General features: G+C 58.7%; 2 protein-coding genes across 2 annotated transcripts in view; both read right to left on the bottom strand.

Moving 5' to 3' along the window:
* Positions 1–1,814: 1,814 nt before the first annotated feature.
* On the bottom strand, positions 1,815–7,659 carry LOC128826307 (leukocyte immunoglobulin-like receptor subfamily A member 2). The gene is made up of 5 exons (XM_054009555.1): positions 7,629–7,659; positions 7,409–7,444; positions 6,656–6,946; positions 4,789–5,079; positions 1,815–1,948 (listed from the first exon to the last, which is right to left on the bottom strand). Exons 1-5 carry the CDS (start codon positions 7,657–7,659, stop codon positions 1,815–1,817), a joined length of 783 nt encoding a protein of 260 aa, XP_053865530.1.
* An 8,739-nt stretch (positions 7,660–16,398) lies between these two features.
* LOC128826309 (leukocyte immunoglobulin-like receptor subfamily A member 1) overlaps positions 16,399–21,641 on the bottom strand; it is a 46,132-nt gene continuing 40,889 nt past the window's right edge. The window contains exons 9-13 of the mRNA XM_054009557.1: positions 19,990–20,052; positions 19,052–19,117; positions 17,925–18,047; positions 17,244–17,271; positions 16,399–17,069 (exon numbers count right to left, since the gene is read on the bottom strand). Of these exons, the coding sequence (XP_053865532.1) occupies positions 16,853–17,069; positions 17,244–17,271; positions 17,925–18,047; positions 19,052–19,117; positions 19,990–20,052 (497 nt within the window). The 3' untranslated portion in view covers positions 16,399–16,852. The remainder of the gene's footprint in view (positions 17,070–17,243; positions 17,272–17,924; positions 18,048–19,051; positions 19,118–19,989; positions 20,053–21,641) is intronic.

Below are 21,641 nucleotides of genomic sequence, written 5' to 3' on the forward strand. Positions count from 1 at the left end.
CTGCTCTGTGTGTGTATGTGTGTGTGTGTGTGTGTGTGTACCTGCCCCACACACAGAGCAGGGCCCATCACCTCCAGCAGGGGGAACGGGGACACACACGCACCCTGAAATCCCAGCTGGCGATCCCATAAGCCTACACCCCTCCCAATAGCCCACCCACCCCAAACCACTGAGTGTGCCAGGAAAGGGGGGGGCTGTGAGGGGGCTGCCGGGGCCCATCCAGGTCAAGATTGGGGTCAGGCCCCATGGGGGAACAGGGGACACTTACCAGGGTCTGCGGATCTTTCCGTTCATGGATGGAGACATCTGTGGAACAGAGACACCCGCTGAGCTGCACCCCCAGTGACCCAGAGCAGAACCCCCAAACCCAGCTCCGACCCCTCTGTCCAGCCAGGGGGGTCAGAGCCCAGCACAGCCACCCCTCGCCCGCCCCACAGCATGGGCCAGGGTCATTAGCCACATGTTACAGAGAGGAAAACTGAGGCACAGAGACAGCGGCAGAGTCTAGGGGGTTATGGCAGGGCGGGTGGGGGGCTGGGCGTCAGAACATCTGTGTTCAATCCCCGGCTCTGGGAGGGGAGTGGGGTCTAGTGATTAGAGCAGGAGGCTGGGAGCCAGGAGTGGATGGGGATTCCCCAGAGGTCACTGGCTGGGAAGGTCCAATGGAGAAGTGAAGGGAAGACCCCCAAAGCCCCAGGCCTGGCGGAGAGAATGGGGGGCACACAGAGGGAGACCCTGAACTAGGGGGGGAGGGGAGGGTGACCTCAGGGAGTTGGTGGGAAGGGAGGCAAGAAGCTCAGCTGACACTGGCTACCTCGGGGACCCTCTCCTTAGTCCCGCCCAGCAGCAGCTGTAAATCAGGCCCTGCCCCATGTGGGGGAAGCCCCCACAAGCCCCTCCCCTTCTCAAGGTATGTGCCCCACTCTGGTACCCCTTGGGTGTGTTACTCACAGTCGGGGTCTCCCTGATCTGGGACCTTTGACACCCACAAAGGGCTGGAAATAAAAGAGAGAAAATCCCGTTGTAAATGTCATATCCCCCCACCCACAGGAAGATTTCCCAACACACCCAGAGAGCCCCCCAACCAGAGAGCCCCCAACTCTGCCTCATACTGAACCCTGTTCCCTAACCCCCCCCCCGCCACAACCACTAGACCCCACTTCCCTCCCAGACCAGGGAGAGATGCCAGGAGTCCTGACTCCCAGCCCCCCCTGCTCTAACCACTAGACCGAACTCCCCTCCCCGAGCTGGGACAGAACCCAGGAGCCCTGTGACCCAGGCAGGTCGATTGGGAGGGGGGAGGAGCCGGGTTCCTACCTGCTCAATCTTTTTGCGGATCGTCTTCCTGCAGAGGGACACAAACCAGAATCCCCCATGAGCCGATTGGGATCCCCCAGTACCAGCGCCCGGCACTCACAGGGCAGTAGGGATGCAGGTGCCAGGGGATGTCCCCTGTGTTGCTGGTGCTGAACATGGATCCCTGCTGGTGTGGGCCAGACCAGCAGGGAGCAGCTCAACACCATAGCATGCACCGGGGGGAGGGGCAGATTAACTCAGGAGGGGGGCTTTTCCTGTCCCCAATCCTCTCTCGTTAGTGACTCATTATAACAAATCTGATTCTGGCACCCAGGGACACCTCGCTCAGTGCTGAGATGCAGCCACCTCTGGGGTGGGACAGATGTATGTACAGGGATTACACATGCAACAGCGCCCTCTGTTGAGCCCCCCCACTCCTTGGCTTTCCCAGCACAGTCTCTCATCCAAGCCGTGACCCCATCCCACCCTGCTGAGCGGCAGGTTTAACCCTTCCCTCACTAGGTGGGACACTCACTGGCTTGGGTTTTTCTGAAGCAGACGAAGGCCACGAGGAGGAGGAGGAGGAAGCCGGCGGCTGCCGCGCTCACCCCGGCGATGATGAGGCTGGTCAGATCCGGAGGTTCCGATCCACCTGGGAAACAGCAGCAGCGGTGAGTGCCGGGAGCGGCTGGTCTGTTCCCCCCCCGGCCCCTCCCACCCCATGCAGCGCCCAAGGAGCAGAGGCAGCAGGAAATTCTGTGGGGAGGATGTTGGGGGGTCCTGGGGAATCAAGTGGGGTCAGAGCAAGCAAGATTTGGGGGATTTAGCTGCTGGGGGTGCTGGATTGCAGGGGGTTCCATAGGGGGCACTCTCCCCTGTGAGTCAGGCCTCACTGCTCCTGAGAACAGTCAGCTCTGTGTTCTTGGGGAACCAGGGCACAGTATCTAGCCTGACTCATAAAACACCCCCCCACACACACACACACACACACACACACCCCAGTCTCTGCTTGAACCCAAACGGATCAGAGAAAAGACTTGCAGAGAGCAGTGAAGGGCGGATGGGAGACACACCTAGACCCCTCCTGACAAGGGTGACAAGATTAAGACTTCTCCCTTAGCCGATAGAATGGAGAACAGAGGCCACTCCCCTAGCCTCATCTGCATGAAAGATGGGACAGGGAGACATCTCCATTAGCATACAGACTGGAGACCAGAGAACCACACTGAACTCTGGGACCAGGGACGCATTGCATCATGGGGGATCTCTGCTCCAGATGTTAATAAGCCCACACCTGCCCACTCCCAGCTCAGCAAATCAGACCAATTCTAGTAACGAATCCTTGATTGATATCCAAATACTGAAGCAGCCGAACTGCATTGTGAGCTCCCTGGAAGAAAACACCCCCCATAGCCAAGAGTGATCAACTCCTATTGTCTAGCCTAAAGGAAACCCTGTGTTATCAGTTTACCTATAAACAAATCTAGTGTCTCCCTTCAACCATTGTGGTTTCTCTACAAAACCCCCAACCTATGCCCAAGTCAGTGTTCTGATGCCTGGACCCAAACTCTGCATCAGTTCCACTGGGATTTCATCTCCTGATTGATTGTGCTGGGGGCTCTGCCTATCTCCTGCCCTCAGGACCCTGAACTACCACCATCACCTGGGAACCCCGACTAGTTCAAGCCTCAGGGAGTGGGTGAGATCCCTCCCTCTCTCTCTTTCTGTTTTCTTTTCTAATCCAAGTATTAACCTTTGACTTGCATCTGAAGAAGTGAGGTTCTTACCCATGAAAGCTTATGCTCCCAATGCTTCTGTTAGTCTTAAAGGTGCCACAGGACTCTCTGTAACCTTTAATACTGTAACTGTTATGTTAGTTTAGGCTCCATGTGTGGTTATCACTATTATTCAATAAATAACTTGTGTGGTTAAGTTGGTTGCTTCTCTCTCTCTCTCTCTGAACTTTACTCTTTTGTGTTTTTAGCTTCCCCATTTACTCTCCGACAACGCTTCTTTTACCTAAGCTAAAGATCCCTGTAGCACCCAAAAATCCTGTGGGGTTTGCTCATCATGTGGGTTACTACCAGTACAATTGTGACGTGAAAGTGGGGATAGGGATGTGCTGAAGCTGTGGCATATAAAGGGGACAGCTTAAAAGTGCTGCTTGACCCCGCCCACTGAGTCCAGGGACATATATAAGCAGTTTGAGAGAGCTGATTGACGCGATCCGCTCAGAGTTGCTCTGTGTGTGTGTGTGTGTGTGTGTGTGTGTGTGTGTGTGTGTGTGTGTGTGTGTGTGTGTGTGTGTGTGTGTGTGTGTGTGTGTGAGAGAGAGAGAGAGAGAGAGAGAGAGAGAGAGAGAGAGATTCTGGGGCTGGAAGAAGCCAGCCCTGGGGAACCGAGGTCCTGCAGGACAGCTCCATTGGGAGGGAACTTGCAGAAGGGCGAAGTAGAGCTCCATATGAACATACAAGTGACACAAGCAGCACATTGATAGAATTACAGAACCTCCCCCCTCCCCAGAAGAGAATAATAAATGAGCCCACCCTAAAGTAACGGGCACATCTGGTAACACTCTGTCCCCCCGGGCAACCACTGGGTGAAGCTGCCCCATAATCTGTGACTCAGTAGATTCCCTCCAGCCCTAGTACCTGGCCCCGTGTTGCCGGGAGCCGGCGCCGCTCCAGACTGGGTCGGCTCGGTTCCCCCTGCAGGAATAGAACCAGCGTCCGTCAGGGTGGGGAAGGGGTTGAAACAGCAACTCAGCCATTCCCATCCCCCATGACTCAGCATCAATCATCACTGTCATTCTGGGGGGAGGGGGATTTTCGTACCTGGGCGCCAGTACCAGCTTGGCAGCCCTTGGACCCCAGTCCTCTGGGGGAGCATCCCCCTGGGAAAGGCCCCTGCTCTGCAGCTCCCCCTGGTGGCAGGGCCGTGTTCCCCTCTCATTTGTTACATCCATGTGTGGAATTAATTTTGTTACCTGCACAGAGAGGTGATGTGTGGAGGGGGTGGGGCCGAGGGGTTCGGGGTGTGGGAGGGGCCTCAGAGCTGGGGCAGAAGGTTGGGGTGCAGGGGGGTGAGGGCTCCAGCTATGGGTGGGGGCTCTGGAGTGAGGCTGGGGTTGAGGGGTTTGGGATACAGGCTGCCCCAGGACTGCGGCGGGGAGAGAGGACTCCCCCCAGCCCTCTCTCGCTGCAGCAGCCCCGGGGCCGGTGGAGAGGTGCCTCTGCCTGGCCACGGCAGCTTAGAGGAAACTTAGGGGCAGGGATCCCCCCTCCCTCAGCCCCTAATCTCCAGCAGCTGCTGCTCCCCCCTAGCTAGGAACCCCCCAGTGACTCCGTCCCCACTCCCCGGCCGGGTGTCCCCTCTGCTGAGCCCAGGTCTCAGGGCAGAGCCTGGCTCTGAGCATCCCATTGGTGCAGAGACCTCCTGAGGGTCCGTCTGGGTGTGGGGCTGGGAGCTGGGCTGCTGAACCGGACTCCTCGCCTGCTATCACCAGCTGCACAGGGTCGCTGGGCTCTGAGGAGACGAAGGGCTCTGATTGGGGCCGGTAGCTGCAGCTGTAGTTCCCTCCATGCTGCCGGCCCACGGTGGGGATGCGGAACTCGACCCCGTCCCCAGCAGGGTCCATCTGTCGCTGCGGGTTCAGGTCTCCAGCCTTGTGCAGGAAGAACCTCACGTCCCGGCGCTGCCCCTGACACTGGATGGTGGCGTCTGCCCCTGGGGCGGTGACCGAAGTGAGGCTCAGCGAGATGGAGGGTCTGGGTAAGCTGGGATCTGCGCACAGGAGATAGGCTGTGAGAGTCAGTCCCGGGCACCCACCCAGCCCCGGCCTCCACAGCCAGCCACAGCCACGGGCAGATCCAGGGGTCCCCCAGGCAGAGATTCTCTCCCAGATCCCAGAGCTCCCCCCACCCAGAATCCCGGCCCTGCGAGCTGGGCTCCCAGCCCCACAGACACCGAGCCGCGGCTCCCTAGTTCTTGGGATCCTCATATGCCGTGTGTGGCCCCAGCCTCGTTCACTGCGTCCGGCCTGCCCTGGACACAGAGTGACTGAGCTGTTCTCTGGGGCAGCGCACGGCCGGAGAGCAGCAGCTGAGCTGACCCCGAGCAAGGCAGGGGCGATGCTGGGGGCGGAGGGCAGCACCGGGAGGGGTCGGCAGGTGTAGCGCAGTCTCCGGTGGCTGACGGCGCTTGCCCACAATCGGTGGGTTTAGGCTGCAGTCTGGGGAGCTCCTGGATTCCCCGCGGCCGCTGAGCTCTCACGTAGCAGCGTCCATGAGCAGCGCTTTCCCCCAGCTGCGCTGGGCTAGGAGACACTGTCCCATCCTGGCAGCAGTGACCTGCCCTCAGGTCACGCAGTCGGCACCCATTGGCTGGACCACGCTGTGATAGAGCTGGGCAGGAAGCCATCAGCCCTTCGCAGACTTCACCTGGCCCAGACGCTGCAGCGCGGCTCCTCCCCAGCACAGGCTGCCGTGAGGGCACCACGCCCGGCCACCCCTCCCTGCATTGGCTTCCCACAGACAGAGTCTAGTCTGAGGTCTCTGCCCTGATCTCCGAGGTGCCCGAGGACTGAGGCCAGCGTATTCCCGGCTCTGGCTGTAGGGTGCTGCAAGTGCCGGCTCCGTGGCTGCTCGAGGACAAGCCGTCCAGGGCACCGGGTGCACACGTGAGCGGATAGTCCTGCCCGGCCACGGCTCCATTGCTACTTTCAGCTCCATCAGAGCTAGCCCAGGTGCCGCACACCAGCCCCAGCTCCAGGGCAGACACCCGACAACAGCTCCCAGCTCTGGGGTGGCCCCGGGGTGACGGCTCCCTGCCTCCGGCCCAGCCACCATCAGGGTCACGTTTGTCTGGGCAGGGGACAGAACTTCCTCTGGGGCCGGGCCCAGGCTGCAGAATGAGCTCCCCCAGCAGCCAAGGGCCCCCCAAACCTCCCCACCTCCGGCTCCAAGGCCAGTGCCCTCCCCCGGCCGGCCTGCTCCGTTATCTATCCGGAGCAGCGCGGCCATTGACCCCCCAAACTGCCCCAGACCAGACCCTCCGCGGTGGGCACAACCTCCCCTAGGGAGCGGACGAGAGAGAAGCCACCCATGACAGATGGGGTCACGTCGCTTAATGCTCGACTGGCAGGCGCCCGACACCGCGGTGACCAGGGCAGCGTCAGACCATGTGCAGGGTAGGAGGCTGCTCCCCCCTGGCTGGGACCCCCCCAGTGACTCTGTCCCCGCTGCCCGGCCGGGCGTCCCCTCTGCTGGGCTCAGGGCTCTGAGTGGCCCATTGGTGTGAGCCCCCGTGGATCTAGCTGGGTGTGGGGCTGGGAGCCGAGGTGCCGGGCTGGGCCCCTCACCTGCTACAATGATCTGCACAGGGTCACTGGGCTCCGAGGAGGCAGCTCCTATTGTTCTGTTGCTATAGCGACAGGTGTAGCTGCCACCGTGTTCCCGTCTGGCGCTGGTGATGGGAAATTCAGCCTCAGAGCCAGCAGGGTCTGTGTAAGTCAGATAGTTCCCATCTCCAGCCTTGTAGAGGAGGAACCTCATGCCCAGGCGCTGATGACGACACCGGATGGTGACGTTTCCCCCCACGGGGATCACCCCACCGGGGCTGACGGAGATGGAGGGTTTGGGGTAGGACCCCTCTGGATGCACAAACAAACAGGCAGTGAGTGGGGGGTGACACAAACCGCATCCATCTGATTCAATCCTGCTGTGGGGGCACCGCGGGATGACTGGTGCCTTCTCTCTGTATTTCCTGGGGGCAGAGCTTTGAGTGCAGGTGAATTCACCCTGTGTGGTGCCCATCCCTGTAATGAGTGGGGCGAGGTCTCAGTCCCCACCTCTGGGTGTGGGAGGGAGCAGGAGTCTGACAGAATCATCCCTTGGGGGATCTTCGCCCCTCAGCTGCGACTAGGATGACCAGACAGCAAGTGTGAAAAATTGGGATGGGGGTGGGGGATAATAGGAGCCTATATAAGAAAAAGACCCAAAAATCAGGTCTGTCCCTATAAAATCAGGACATCTTGTCACCCTACCTCTGACCCACATCCCTCGCGCTTAATGCAGAAATTCCCTCAGCTGCCCCATTCCCCACAGATACTCACCTCCGAACACCCCGCTCCGCCCGGCCAGCCAGCAGCCTGGAAAGGAATCGGATCATTAGGGACCAGATCCCAGAGCAACTGGATCCTACACCCTGGTCTCAGATCCCCCAATATGGGCACATGCCCTGGTCTCAGATCCACCCCCTCTCCCTATGAACACATGCCCTGGTCTCAGATTCCCTCTTATGGACACACGGCCTTGGCTGTCTCTGATACTCACCGAGGAGGAGGACAGTGAGAGCAGACGCCATGATGGGGCAGTGGGGACCCCTCAGCGCTGCCACCAACGCCCCAGTGCTGAGCTCCACCGAACCTGAGTCCCGAGTGCGAGCGGAATAAGGAACTGCGCCGGGGGCTGCAGCCCCAGGAAGCCTGTGATGCGCTCGGCCCCTTTCTTCCCCATCAGATGGTTTCTCTGCAATCTCCAGCCGAAATCTACCGTGGTCAGAGCAAAGCCAGATCCCTGCAACGCCCAGCAAACCACATCCCCTCCTGCAGGTGCCCAATCCCAGCTCCCATCATCACCTCCCAACCCCACATGGGAGCTGCCCAGTCCAGGGACCAGCTGGGAAAGGAGGAATGTCAAGAAGTGCCCAGACTCAGGTTGACCTGACCTTTTCCAACAGGCCTGTCTAGCCTCCCTGGAGCAGCAGCTCAAAGCAGAGGAGGGCTCCCCCCCCACACACAGTGCCCCCCACAGAGCGACCCTCTCCCATGGAGCAGGGCAGAGATTTCTTCCTGACCCAGCTGGGCCGAGCGCCCGCCCTGGAGCATGAGGATGGAGGGACCTGCCCAACTTCCTTCTCCGGTAGCATTGCTGCAGATGCTATTCTTAGCGCAGTGGTGTGAGACAGGGAGGGGACAGAGGGGTGGGGGTGGGGTTGTGGTTTCCAGCCCCCGTAATCGGACGGTGGGGGGGGATAAATTTAGATCCTAAGTTGCTAAAGCAGCAGCCAAAAAATGCGAGAAAAGGGGAAGTGTGTCCAGAGCCGACGCTCGCTTGCTCATTCTGCTACTGCCAGTGAAACTCAGAGTAAACCTGATTCCCCAGCAGATACCCAATAATATTATCCAGCTCTGGGACAGGAGTGGGGTCTAGTGGCTAGAGCAGGACCACCCCTCCCCGAGCGATCCTATCTCCTCCAGGTGTGACACACACTCCTGGTTCCAGGATGGGGGGCTGGGGCTTCCCGGGGGGTTGGGCGGCTTGTTTCGGGTTCTGTGTTTATTACAAATCTGGAGGTTAACAGGATGCAAAGCTGCCTCGATGCATCCCCTCCCCATCCCGGTGCTGAGCCCTCTTGCCCCTCACATATGGGTCTGAGTGGGGCACGGGGACAGCAGCTCGTGGAAGGGGCTGCAGTGGGGAGAGGGCAGCGTCCCCCCTAAATCTTCCCTGGAAGCAGAGTTCTCTGGGGCTGGCACTGCAGGGGGATGAGTCTGTTGCCCCCTGGGGCCAGTGCCCCATGGCTGCGGGGGGCTCTCACGCTGAGGCTGGGTGGGCTCAGGGGCAGGGACCGGACCCTCCCGCTTGTCCTCCAGCGCCTGGCCGTCCAGCTCTGCGTAGGTGAATCTGTCAGCGCTGAGGTAGGGCTCCTAGGGCTGGCATGGGAAAGAGTCACTGGGGTGTGTGTGTGTGTGTGTGTGCGCGCATACATCAAACACCGCCGTCCACCCCACACACAGAGCGGGACCCATCACCTCCACAGGGGGCATGGGGACACCCACACACCCTGCAATCCCAGCTGGTGACCCCATAAGTCCAGCCCCCTCCCAATAGCCTGACCCCACCCCAACCACTGAGTGTGCCAGGGCTGGGGGGCGGGGGCTGTGAGGGTGCTCCTGGTGTCCATGCAGGTCAAGGTTGGGGGTCAGGCCCCATCAGGGAACAGGGGACACTTACCAAGGTCTGCAGCTCTTTCCCTTCATCGATGGAGGCATCAGTGGAACAGAGACACCCACTGACCTGCCCAGAGCAGAACCCCACACCCAACTCCAAATGGAGTCAGAGCAAGCAAGTTCTGGGTGATACATAGCACCAGGGGGCGCTGGGCTGCCGGGCAGGGGGCTCGGTAGGGGGCGCTCTCCCCTGGCAGTAGGGGCTGGCCCCACTACCCCAGCGCAGCACTAGGGGGCGCTGTCTGATCCAGCTTGGCAGTCATTTCCAGTCCCTCCCTACAGTGCCATGGCACCAGTCAGGCCCGGCCACACCATCTCCACCCAACGGGCCCATCTAGCTCGGTATCCGGCCTCCCATGCTGGCTGCTCCTGGCTGCTTCGCGGGGAGGCCCAGTCCCACCCGCCTCCCGCCCATGGCCACTGAGGGGCCCAGCTGCCCTGGGAGCAAGCCTTTAGCTGCCCCATTAGTGGCAGGTTCATGTCTGAGCAGAAGACTTCGCTCCCCTTCCAAATCCATCAGTGGAGGGAGTCACTGCCCCCGAGAACAGCCTCAGTCCCTCCCCCTGAGCAAACACTGGGGAAAGCTGCCCCATAATCTCTGACTCAATAGATTCCCCCCCGGCCCCAGGACCTATCCCCGGGCTGCCCAGGTGTGTGGGAGCCGTTGCTGGTTCAGGCTGGGTCAGGTCAGTTCCCCCTGCGGGAATAGAACCAGCCTCTGTCAGTGGTGGGGGGAGGGGCTGAAACGACTCAGGGTTCCACCCTTCTCCCCCTTGTGGCGTCCCGGCGACCAGCCTGACCCCGAACGGTGACATCCTGCCCCAGGGCGGTCACCCTGCCGGGGCTCAGGGAGATGGCGGGTTTGGGGTATGTCTCTGCACTCAGAAGGAAACAGACCCCAACCCAGTCCTTAGGGTCTCACAGCTTCCCACACTGGGATCCCACAGTTTGCACTGAGTTCCTGTATCCCGGCCCCCCGGAATTGGGCTACCCAGAGCAACCCACCCCCACCAGCCAGGAGGGGTGCGCCCTGCTCCCATGACTGCCCCAGCCTGGGACTGCTGCTCACCTACCTCTCTCCTGCCCCGGGGAGTTGCGATCTCTGGGGGTGAGGTCTCACCACTGCTGGTCCAAACAGAACCACAACCCAGAGCAGAGATCTACATGACCCATAAATACCAATCAGCTGATGTACCCGACCCAGTGCTGGGGAAGATGCCAACTCAGGATCCCCTCAACCCCGACTCCTCTGTGCTTCCCCAGAGCAGGGGCACCTGGGGAAGCTTCCTCCTGGGAAAGGCCCCCTGTTCTGCAGCTCTCTCTGGGGGCTGGAATTCCCCTTCCCTCAGCCCTGAAACTCCACTACCTGCTGCTCTCCCCTGTCTGGGAAACCCCCCTCCAGTTGGCCCCAGGGCTAAGGGCAGAGCCTGGCTCTGAGCATCCCATCAACACAGAGCCTCCCTGTGGGTCTGGCTGGGTGTGGGGCTGGGAGCAGGCATGCTGAGCCAGGCCCCTCACCTGCTACCACCAGCTCCACGGGGTGGCTGGAATGCATCCAAATGGGCTGGTCTGATTTGGTGCTATATTGGCAGCTGTAGCTCCCTGTATTCCTGGAGATTTCATCAGATGACATTATCTTTAATTAAAGATTAATCTATAATTCCTGGAAACTCCAGGCCAGTTGCAGAATTCAGCTGTCCTGCAAAATTTTGTTTTTTCCCCGCAGAAAATACGTTTTGCCCAAAAAGTTCTGCAGTTCTGCCTTTTCCTCACCAGAGGATGCTGTGGCACCAAAGCAGCCAGCAGCCTGAACGGAGCCGGCTGTTCTGGCGCCACAGTGGCCCCTGGTGAGAAAAAGGCAGAACTGCAGCACTTCTGGGGCAGAATGTATTTTCTGTGGCGAAAAATATTCTCTGCCTGCCCCGTGCTGCAGGATTCCCCCAGGAGCAGAAGTTCATCACAGCACCTGCCGCAGAGCCAGGTTAGGACAGAGTGGGGCCTGGCTCATCAACAACTTAGATATTGGCATAGAAAGTACGCTTTTTAAGTCTGCAGATGATACCAAACTGGGAGGGATTGCAACTGCTTTGGAGGACAGGGTCATAATTCAAAATGATCTGGACCAATTGGAGAAATGGTCTGAGATAAACAGGATGAAGTTTAACAAAGACAAATGCAAAGTGCTCCACTTAGGAAGGAACAATCAGTTTCACACATACAGAATGGGAAGAGACTGTCTAGGAAGGAGTATGGCAGAAAGGGATCTCGGGGTTATAGTGGACCACAAGCTAAATATGAGTCAACAGTGTGATGCTGTTGCAAAAAAAGCAAACGTGATTCTGGGATGCATTAACAGGTGTGTTGTGAGCAAGACACGAGAAGTCATTCTTCCGCTCTACTCTGCGCTGGTTAGGCCTCAACTGGAGTATTGTGTCCAGTTCTGGGCACCGCATTTCAAGAAAGATGTGGAGAAATTGGAGAGGGTCCAGAGAAGAGCAACAAGAATGATTAAAGGTCTTGAGAACATGACCTCTGAAGGAAGGCTGAAAAAACTGGTGTCAAGTATCAGAGGGGTAGCCGTGTTAGTCTGAATCTGTAAAAAGCAACAGAGGGTCCTGTGGCACCTTTAAGACTAACAGAAGTATTGGGAGCATAAGCTTTCGTGGGTAAGAACCTCACTTCTTCAGATGCAAGTGAAGAAGTGAGGTTCTTACCCACGAAAGCTTATGCTCCCAATACTTCTGTTAGTCTTAAAGGTGCCACAGGACCCTCTGTTGCTTTTTGAAAAAACTGGGTTTGTTTAGTTTGGAAAAGAGAAGACTGAGAGGGGACATGATAGCAGTTTTCAGGTATCTAAAAGGGTGTCATAAGGAGGAGGGAGAAAACTTGTTCACCTTAGCCTCTAAGGATAGAACAAGAAGCAATGGGCTTAAACTGCAGCATGGGAGGTCTAGGTTGGATATTAGGAAAAAGTTCCTAACTGTCAGGGTGGTTAAACACTGGAATAAATTGCCTAGGGAGGTTGTGAAATCTCCATCTCTGGAGATATTTAAGAGTAGGTTAGATAAATGTCTATCAGGGCTGGTCTAGACAGTATTTGGTCCTGCCATGAGGGCAGGAGACTGGACTCGATGACCTCTCGAGGTCCCTTCCAGTCCTAGAATCTATGAATCTATTAATCTATGAAGCCATGGCTGCTGGGGGGTCACAGACTGGGGCTCAGGAGCTAGTGGGGTGAGTCTAGGGATGGGAGAGGAGGCTGCAGGGACACATGGGGACGGCGGTTGCAGGGAAAGGGGCTGATGTACCTGACTGAATGGGAGAGGCTTGAGGTCAGCCAGGGTCTGCATGGAGGAGGCTTCCCAGCCCCCTAACAATCTCTCCCTCCCAAAATCCAGGAGGCCACAGGGTCTGATCTTCAATCTTTGACTGACCACTATTTCCATACAGATTCCCATGCCCCTGAATTATTGCATTCTGGGTTCAAACCTGGCTGGCAACCCATGAAGGTAAAATTAGTTTGTGATCATGAAATTAAAGGTTGGCACTGTAATGCATGTGCACAAGTTAAGGGTGTTCAGGAAACCTTAACTGTGGTTCTGGAGGGTTTGACTCTGCAGCCTTCCTGCTCAGCCTGCCAACCTGCCCATGGCTGACAGGAGCCGTGGCACGGTGTGAGGAGTGGGGGCGATGAGGAACACCTGGGTTTGCTGCTTCTTTCGTCATAGCTCAGCAGTGACGAAGGCTTTACACTGTAACATCTGGTTCAAATAATCTTTTCTCAGCATGTGAGTTAAATAAACCAAGTTCAAAAGAAACAGAGAAAGAGAAATTTCATCCCAGATCCCCAGTAGGTCTGTGGCAGGTTGCTCCTCCCCCCTTCTGGGGTGCTACGTGATGTACTGGGGTACCACTGAGCCCACCTGTTCCACCAGCTTGGGCTCCCTTACTCTGGCCTGCTGAGCCAGGCCCTCAAGCCTTCCCCAGCACACACAGGTAGGGACGCACCCAGCTGCAGAAAGACACAGACACTGAAACCAGCTCGGCGTGCGAAGCCTTCAGCTCAGGAGTTGTCCAGCACTCAAGTGTACCCCCCTCTGGAGTGTAAACCCCAAACTGTACTGTCTTGTGCTGCACAGAGAACTGTACAGCGTGAGCACATGAAATCCGCTCCCTCCCGCAATGGGGAGGAAGATCTGCACAGCTTTTTGGCCCCCAGTTACGAATTCCACAAATTAGTTGTGAAGAAAACAAGAACAAATTTATTAGCTACAAAAGACAGATTTGAAGTGATGATAAGGGATCGCCAACAGACCAAAGCAGATCACCCAGCAAATAAAACCAAAATGCAATATGAGCTTCGCTACTAAAGAAACTGGTTACAAGCAGGAATTTATCACCCTAAATGTTGTTTTAAGCAGATTGCAGAGTTTCTTGAAGGCAAACTGCTCTTGCCTGCAGCTTAAAATTCCAGGTATTCCTGTCACAGGCCAGACAGCTTTCCCAGCCTGGCTCAGTGCTTCTCTGCCCCACCCCCCATTTGCCTTTGTTTCTTAGATGTTCTCAGCAGTCATCCTGGGCAGGGATTCAGTGAAGAATGAATCCTGATTATTTCACTTCCCAGCGAGGTCTAATATATGGTGTGAGCCCCCTTTGTTTTCCAGTGTGTTTCCACCCCCCCCACCTCAGCGGAAAAATACTGGTATTCCATCATGAGTGGCTGCCAACGATAGAACGAGGGTATTTAACGGAACCAGCCTGGGAATGGCCTAGAACCAGCTCCGTAAGAGCGACCAGGCCCATCTGTGCAGGGAGAGAGGGCTGAGCGTGGGGAGGCTCACTAAGGAGCGGCTGATTGCTCAGCTTGTAGAGAATGACCAGTCTGAGGAACAGGCTCCAGACCCCAGGGGGGCTCCCGGGGTGCCCGGAGAGCCAGAGAGTAGCCTTGGGGGCAGTCTGTGTAGCGACTGGGGAGTGAGTGGACTCCGTGAGGGGGCCCACGGCGAGAGACAGGCGTGCTAAGGCTCCGAGAGGTGCGGCTCCAGGAGGTGGAGGGGTTTAACCCTGAGAGAGAGTGGACCCTGAGAAGGGCTGTCGCACTGAAAGGGGCACCCCCTCATGGACCGCACGGGGCCAAGAGTGGGCATGACCTGTGAGTCCGGGTGTGGGAGCTGGAACTGAAAGTGAAGGAGCTGAAACTGGTGGAGTGGAGACTGGCAGACAGAGAGAGAGAACGAGCGGACCGTGTAGAACAGTGGAAGCACGAGTTGGAGATGGACGAGAGGCGGGCCAAGAGGTCCAGACGACCTGGGGGGCCCAGGAGACGGGGGGTGGCAGCCACAATGGTGAAGCGAGTCTCTTTCTTTAAGGCTGCAAAGGGTGGTGGGTGGCACAGCCCCTCCCCGCAATATTTTATGCACCAATGAGGCCTTGTTTCCAACACCCCAATTTTGGGTCACGGATTTCTGCTCCCCCACTTCTCCCATGTCCCAGGTGGGCCCCAGCCCGGCCCGTGGGTTCTGTCCGGTGACTGCTCGGGTTGAACTAATCCTGTATTTCTGACTCCCAACTTCCCCCCCAATGTTCATTCGTCCAGGTTCTTGTGACGCTGCCGGAACTTCTCACTTACCTTCGTCAGCTGAACCCCCCACGAGGGGACATTTGGAGGCTCCAGAATCACAGCCCCCCCGGGGTGGGGAGATTTGGGGGGGCAGGGGAGAAGGAAGCTCTGGGGGGTTGTACAGTAGAAATACAGAGTGGGGGAGTGTGACGAACTGGGACTGTTCTTAATGTGGCCTTTGAATACTGAGTGGGGAGGAACAGGAGTACTTGTGGCACCTTAGAGACTAACAAATTTATTAGAGCATAAGCTTTCGTGGACTACAGCCCACTTCTTCGGATGCATGAGTGGGGAGGTTGGCTGGGAAGGCAGGGGAGTGTGGCTAGGATGGTCTGCATTGGGGGATGGGAGACTGACCGAGGGAGAATACCTGAGCATGTAACATGAGAACCCAGGAAGGGGTTTGAGGCCAAGTGACACCTTTGCCCAGGAAACTGAACAAAGGCTGGGGGAGGAGACACTAGGGGAGGTTCTCAGAGTTGGCTGGTGGAATGGCTGCGAGGCAGATGGGGCTCTGACCTCCCAAGGGGGCTGTGGTGCCCCTGGGACCCCAAGATGCACCTAATTGGGGGTGGTCCTGTTGTCTGTGACTGCAAGACCTGTCTTGGACTGTTTTCCTGTCGTCTAAATAAACCTTCTGCTTTACTGGCTGGCGGAGAGTCATGGTGAATCGCAGGAAGCGGGGGGTGCAGGGCCTTGTGCCCCCCCACACTCCATGACAGGGAGAAAGTGGGGGAGAGAAAAGGGGCGGCGGGACCCTGCAGCAGAGAGGGGAGAGGGACAAACACCGGGGGGGGGGGGCAGTAAGTGCCTTTATTCCAGCTCCAGGGCCAGATGCAGCGTCCCCACACAAGGGTGAGGGGCTCTGTCTAGGGATGATGAGGGGCTGTGATTGTCTGAGATAGGGGAATCCGGCTCGGGGCTGGGCGATGAGCCCTGGTGGTACTGGGGGATTTAACGACCCAGCCGCCTGTAGGGAAAGCGCTAGGGCCAAACGCACCCTCCCAGTGTGGCCCTGGATGGACGGGGGACGATGCGGGTGTCTGAGGGGGAGGCTGTAACTGGGGGCAGCTGGTTTAGACTCGTTGGGGACCCCCAGGCATGAGCTGGCTGTGAAGGGGCAGGTGGCAGGCGGTGCAGTGACCATGGCTGTGAAATGCTGGGTGCCCAAGGAAAGGGAGGAGGCAGAGCGGCCGGTGCAGGGAGTCTGTCCAGGAATGGGTTAATTATCGAGTGCCCGGCCCCCCCAGTGCCCTTGGCTCACCAGAGATGCATGCGGGGCCCTCCCCATGCTGGAGCCTTTTATGGCCTCACTCCCCACTGAGGGCCCTAAGCAGAGACCGGCCTGGCTGGGCCAGCAAGTGGGATCAAGGCACCCTCCAGGGGCTGCTCCGAGAGGAGCCCAATGAGCCCAGCACAGGGGCAGCTCCTTTAGCTGGTGCCGCAGGGGCTGGTGCTCAGGGGCCGGGGGTTCGATACTGAAGTGCGGCTGTTGTTCTGGGAATGGTTGGGGGGAAGGATTCTCTGAGGCAGGGGGTTTGGAGGTAGGATGCGGTTGTGCTGGTGTCTCAGGAGTTCTCACCCCACCCCAGAGCAATCCCATCTCCCCCAGGTGTTACACACACTCCAGGTTGGGGGACTGTGGGGTGCCCAGGGTGGGAGGCTGGTTTGTGGTTCTGTGTTTATTAGAAATCTGGAGATTAACAGGATGCAAAATAACACAAACAGCCGCCTTGGCACATCCCATCCCCCTCCAAGCGCTGAGTGCCCTTTATGAACCCCCGTGGGGCTGGGTGGGGCAGCAGCAGCTGTAGGGGGGTTATAGGGTGGCCATAAGCTGAGCCCGTTCTCTGGCGGGGAATCACTCTGTCACCCTCTGGTGGCCCATGCTCCCTGCCCCATCGCTCCAATGATTCCCCCTGGGTTCACGCTATCGGGGTAGGTGGGGGGCAACCTGCACCTCCGGGGCTCTGCCCGTCGTGTCTCCAGCTCACGTTGATGGTGGCATACAGGACAGGCTCAGGGGCAGGGGCCGAGCCCCCCGGCTTGGCCTGGTGGCCCAGCTCAGTGTAGGTGAGTTCCTCGGCGCCAGAGTCTGTCTCCTGGGGCTGGGACGGTAGAGCCTTCACAGCCTCCGACTCCCTACGGGGAGAAAGAGAGAGAAAGTAACAGAACCCAGGAGTCCTGCCTCCCAACCCCACTCCCTCACTCCAACCCACTCAACCCCACTCCCCTCTCTGAGCTGGGGAGAGAACCCAGGAGTCCTGTGTCCTGGGGCAGGTAGATCGGGGGTGGGAAGCGGAGCTGGGGTCTCACCTGCTCTGTCTCGGGGCTGGTCCTTTCCCTGCAGAGACACGAAGCAGAATTGTCCATGAGTCAACCCGGATCCCGTGTACCAGCCCTGCCCATCAGCCCTATAGGGCAACTGGGATGGGGGGCCCAGGAGAGAGCCCCCCCCGACACTGCTCTGCCCAAGGGGAGCTCCTCCTCCTCCAGCTGCTGAGCCTACAGACAGACTGAGCCCGGCTCCCTGCAATCCAGCACCCCCTTCGAAGCCCCCCACCACCTGCAGCACAGCGTCCTCCACTGAGCCTCCTGCCCTTCTCACCAGGGCCGGCTCCAGCATTTCTGCCGCCCCAAGCAAAAAAAAAAAAAAAAAGACACGATCGGCGGTGGCAGTGGGTCCTTCGCTCCTAGAGGGATTGAGGGACCTGCCGCCCCTGAATTGCCGCAGGTGCCGCCCCTCTCCCTTGGCCGCCCCAAGCACCTGCTTGTTAAGCTGGTGCCTGGAGCCGGCCCTGCTTCTCACTGAACCACAGCGCCCCCCTAGTTCTGCCCAGGGGCTTTGGGGCCAGCTCTCCCTGATAGGGGAAAGCGTCTCCTGCTGGGCCCCTGCCCCACCCCCGGAGTTTCCTTCTCCATCTCCCATCCAAGCCATGACCCCTTCCCAGCCCAGCTTAGCAGCGGGTTTACCCCTTCCCTCACTGGGGCACTCACTTCCTCCAGTTCTTCTATAGCAGACAAAGGCCACGAGAAGGAGGAGGAGGCCGGCGGCCGCCACGCTCATCCCAGTGATGATGGTGTGGGTCAAATCCAGAAGTGACAGTGGTTCGGATCCCCCTGGAAAGCAGCACCAGGCTGTGAGCGGCTGGTTCGTTACCTACTGCTCCAACCCCTCCCCCTCGAGGACCCAGGGACCCACAGCAGAACATTCTCTGGGGCTGGGGTGGGGGGCAGGAGCAGAGGGGATTCTGGGTAGTAGTGGTCAGTGTGGTTCACTCACAATGGCACAGAACTATACTGGGGTTGGGGCGGGGGGGGATGTACCTCAGGCCCCATGTACCCTGTGAAGCCAGCTGGGCCTAGACCCTACAGCCAGCTCCCCACTGCCCCCCCCAATCCCCAGGTCCTACCCCTGTCCTGGGAATTTCCCAGCAGCTTCAGCTCATTTCTGCGTAGGAATCATCTGTGGAGGGGGATGACAGTGGGGTGGGAAGTTGGCTGGGGAGGGGGCTTTGAGATCATTGGGAGAACCAGGCCCCGCTGAAGTAATCAGCAGTGGAAGACGTAACAACACTGTCATTGTGACTGCCATCATTAGGTTCCAGGCTCAACCAGGCATCAATCTGAATCGGTGGGTTCAAGTGGGTTGGTAAGTTCCAGGGTTAACACCCTGCTGGACAGCACCCATGGGAAGAGGGAGCCCTGCTTCTGAGCCGTTCCCCCGGGCCCTCTGCAGACACAGGGATACAAGGGACTGTTATCCCCGGCTCTCCGTTCCCAGCCCCATTCTCCTAGGGGGATACGCATCGAGCTGTGCCCCACAGGAGTGGCTTTACGGTGCCAGTGGTCTCCCCATTCTGTGGGGCCTCTGGGGTGGGGCTGTGTGTTCGGGGGAAGCTCTCCCAGGCCCTGCCCCCACAAAGCCAATCTGGCATCTGCCCAGTGACACCTCCCAGCATATGAAATGAGTTGGGGGGTTTCAGATGGGGCATTGGCCGTGGGGAGCTGCTCCCGTCCCACCCAGCCAGCCCCTCATGGCTCTCCCCGGGGGCGGCTTCTTGGGCTGCAAAAACCTGTTTCTTGGGTGGTTGACAGCGATTTCCTGCCCCCAGACTCAGTACCTGGCCTTGCGTTACCTGGGTGGCTGGGAGTCGGCACCATGCCCGGCTGAGTCGGGTCGGTTCCCCCTGCGGGAATAGAACCAGCGTCTGTCAGGGGTGGGGCGTGGGGGTGAGAAAGCTGGAGCCCTGGTGTCTGTGGTTAGTTACACAGGGAACGTCTCCTCCCCCCGACCGGCAATGGCGGCTCTTCCCCGGACTGAGCCAGCGTCCCTGGGGAGAGCACGGGACCCAGGGATTTGGGCCGGCTCAGCGCTCCCGGGATCCCAGAATGGGGAGGATCAGGCCAGCAAGACCCTAAGCGCAGATACAGCCCCTGCCTGGCTCCACGGAAACCAGAACCAAAATCATTACTGACTAGTATTAATTACCAGGAGCCCCTGTCCTGGGCCAGTTCCCCCGTGTGCTCGGAGCTGTACAGACACACGACACAGAGACGGTCCCTGCCCCAGTCAGGTGCCATTCACACCTGGGTCACTGCGGAGCAGGTCTGGGCGCGGCTGTTCCTATTTCGGAGGAGGAACATCCCTGTGTCTATAGAGCTACAGGGGAGCTTGTCTGCCAAACGGGGCTGAATCAAACCAGGAGGCGCTAATACCGACAGACCAGACTTGCTCTGAGATCACCAGTGGGGGTTGGGAACCACATGGGATTAATCATTTTGGGTCCAGTTTTCATGTAGACAAGGTCTTAGTCCATCTTTCTAGCCGTCACCAGATGTGCTCCCATCTGTCTACCGCCTACGTTCCCAAGGACCCACATTCACACTGACATGTGGCCGTAGGTCCCCACGGATGTATCCATCGCCCTCTATCTAGAAGTGAACCCATCAGTTCTGTCTGCAGGGACCATCCCCCTCCAAACAATCCGAATGGTTCCGTGGGCATCTGAGCGGGGAGCCCTGCTCCCTGGGGGATGAATTGTTCGATTTTCTCACTCACCTTCTCCCGCTAACTCCGTCGGGGGCGGATCCGTCTGCTGGGTCCCAGCTGGGTTGGTTCCCTCTGTGGGATGAAAACGAGGGTCGGCTGGGATGCGTGAGGGAGGGCACCGAGCACCCAGCCATCAGCCCTGAAACACCAGGGGCTGCTGCTGCCCCCTGGCTGGGGAACCCCCCAGTGACTCCGTCCTCGCTCCCCATCTGTGTGTCCCCTCTGCTGGGCCCACAGCTCAGGGTGGAGCCTGGCTCTGAGTGTCCCCTCAGTGCGGAGCTGTGACGGAGCAGGGAGCAGGGCAGATTTGACCTGGGAATGTTGCAGGGGGGTTGCAGTGGGGATGTGGGACTTCCCTTGAAGGAAGCTACCTGAGCTGTAACCTGAGCCAGGAACGGGGGTGGGGAGAATTAACACCTTCTGCCCGGGAGACTGGACAAAGGAGAGGAGCAGCGGGAGGGGCGGGGAGTTAGTTTCGGTTGGGGCTGGGTGGTGCAACGCAGGGAACCCCAAGCTGGGGTCCAAGCTCCCTGAACCTCCCCGAGGGACCTAATTGAGGGGGTCTGGTCGTACCTACACGCTCTGCTTGAGACTGTGTTCCTGTCCTTAAATAAACCTTCTGCTTTACTGGCTGGCTGAGAGTCACAGTGAATCTCGGGAAGAGGGGTGCAGGGCCCTAACTCCCCCACAATCCGCAACAGGAGCCTCCCTGAGGGTTCACCTGGGTGTGGGGCTGGGAGCGGGGACACCAAGCGAGGCCCCTCACCTGATATCACCAGCTCCACAGGGTCGCTGGGCTTTGACCAGATGGGTGGGTCCCACTTGGTGCTATATTGGCAGCTGTAGTTCCCTGCATCTCTCCAGCTCACACTGCGGATGGGAAACGCAGCCACATCCCCCACGGGGTCCATCGAGCGCCGTGCGTCCGGGTCTCCAGCTTTACTCAGAAGGACCCTCACTCCACGACACCGACACTCACACCGGATGGTCACGGATCCCCCCGGGGCGACCCCCGCACTGGGGTGCAGGGAGAGGTTGGGTTTGGGGTAGATAGGCTCTGCAGGCAGGAGGAGACCGGCCGTGAGACACAGACCCCAGCACGGTCACTGCGCCCGGTCCTCACAACCTGGCCCCAGTGATGAGGCTGATACAGGGGCCTGCAGGGAGAGTCTCCTGGATGCTTTTCCCCTGAATCCAAGACCGAGAGAGCTGGGCTAGAGACACAAGAGACACGGGGTCCCCCACCCCTCAGCAGGGCAACAGTGCGGAGCAATCTGCGAGGAGCCCGTGGAGAGGTGGCTGGGGCAGGACAAGGAGAGGCCGAGGGGACCTAGAGGCCAATTGCGTTTTATCTCCATCAGCTGGGGAAGGAGAAACCAGTTCAGTGGGGAATGATCACAAGTGAATCGGAGTTCGCTGGTGTAGCAGGAACTGCTGGGTAGGGTCACACTGGGAACTATTGCTGAGCTCGCCTGGACAGTAACTGCCATTGGCTGAATCCAACCCACTTCATGGGCAACAATTTACATTCCTGGAGCACCAGGATCTGGCGTTAGAACGTCCAAGGCACTAGGCCAGAACCCACCGCTCTACGGTCCCTTCACGGCTTCTCTGTTCTTAGCCTGGTTTGTTGTGTCTTGAACCATCCCCTTGCGCCGTCT

This window comes from Malaclemys terrapin, chromosome 20 (genome assembly GCF_027887155.1).
Source record: "Malaclemys terrapin pileata isolate rMalTer1 chromosome 20, rMalTer1.hap1, whole genome shotgun sequence".
Lineage (NCBI taxonomy): Eukaryota > Metazoa > Chordata > Testudines > Emydidae > Malaclemys > Malaclemys terrapin.

What these genes read in the sequence shown, in the direction of transcription:
- LOC128826307 (XM_054009555.1), bottom strand. Translation starts at nt 7,659, where the DNA reads ATGGCGTCTGCTCTCACTGTCCTCCTCCTCG. An exon ending in TCTCACTGTCCTCCTCCTCG is followed by an intron (nt 7,445 to 7,628) that starts GTGAGTATCAGA and finishes ATTCCTTTCCAG; the next exon opens with GCTGCTGGCTGGCCGGGCGG. An exon ending in TGTGCAGATCATTGTAGCAG is followed by an intron (nt 5,080 to 6,655) that starts GTGAGGGGCCCA and finishes TCCTGTGCGCAG; the next exon opens with ATCCCAGCTTACCCAGACCC.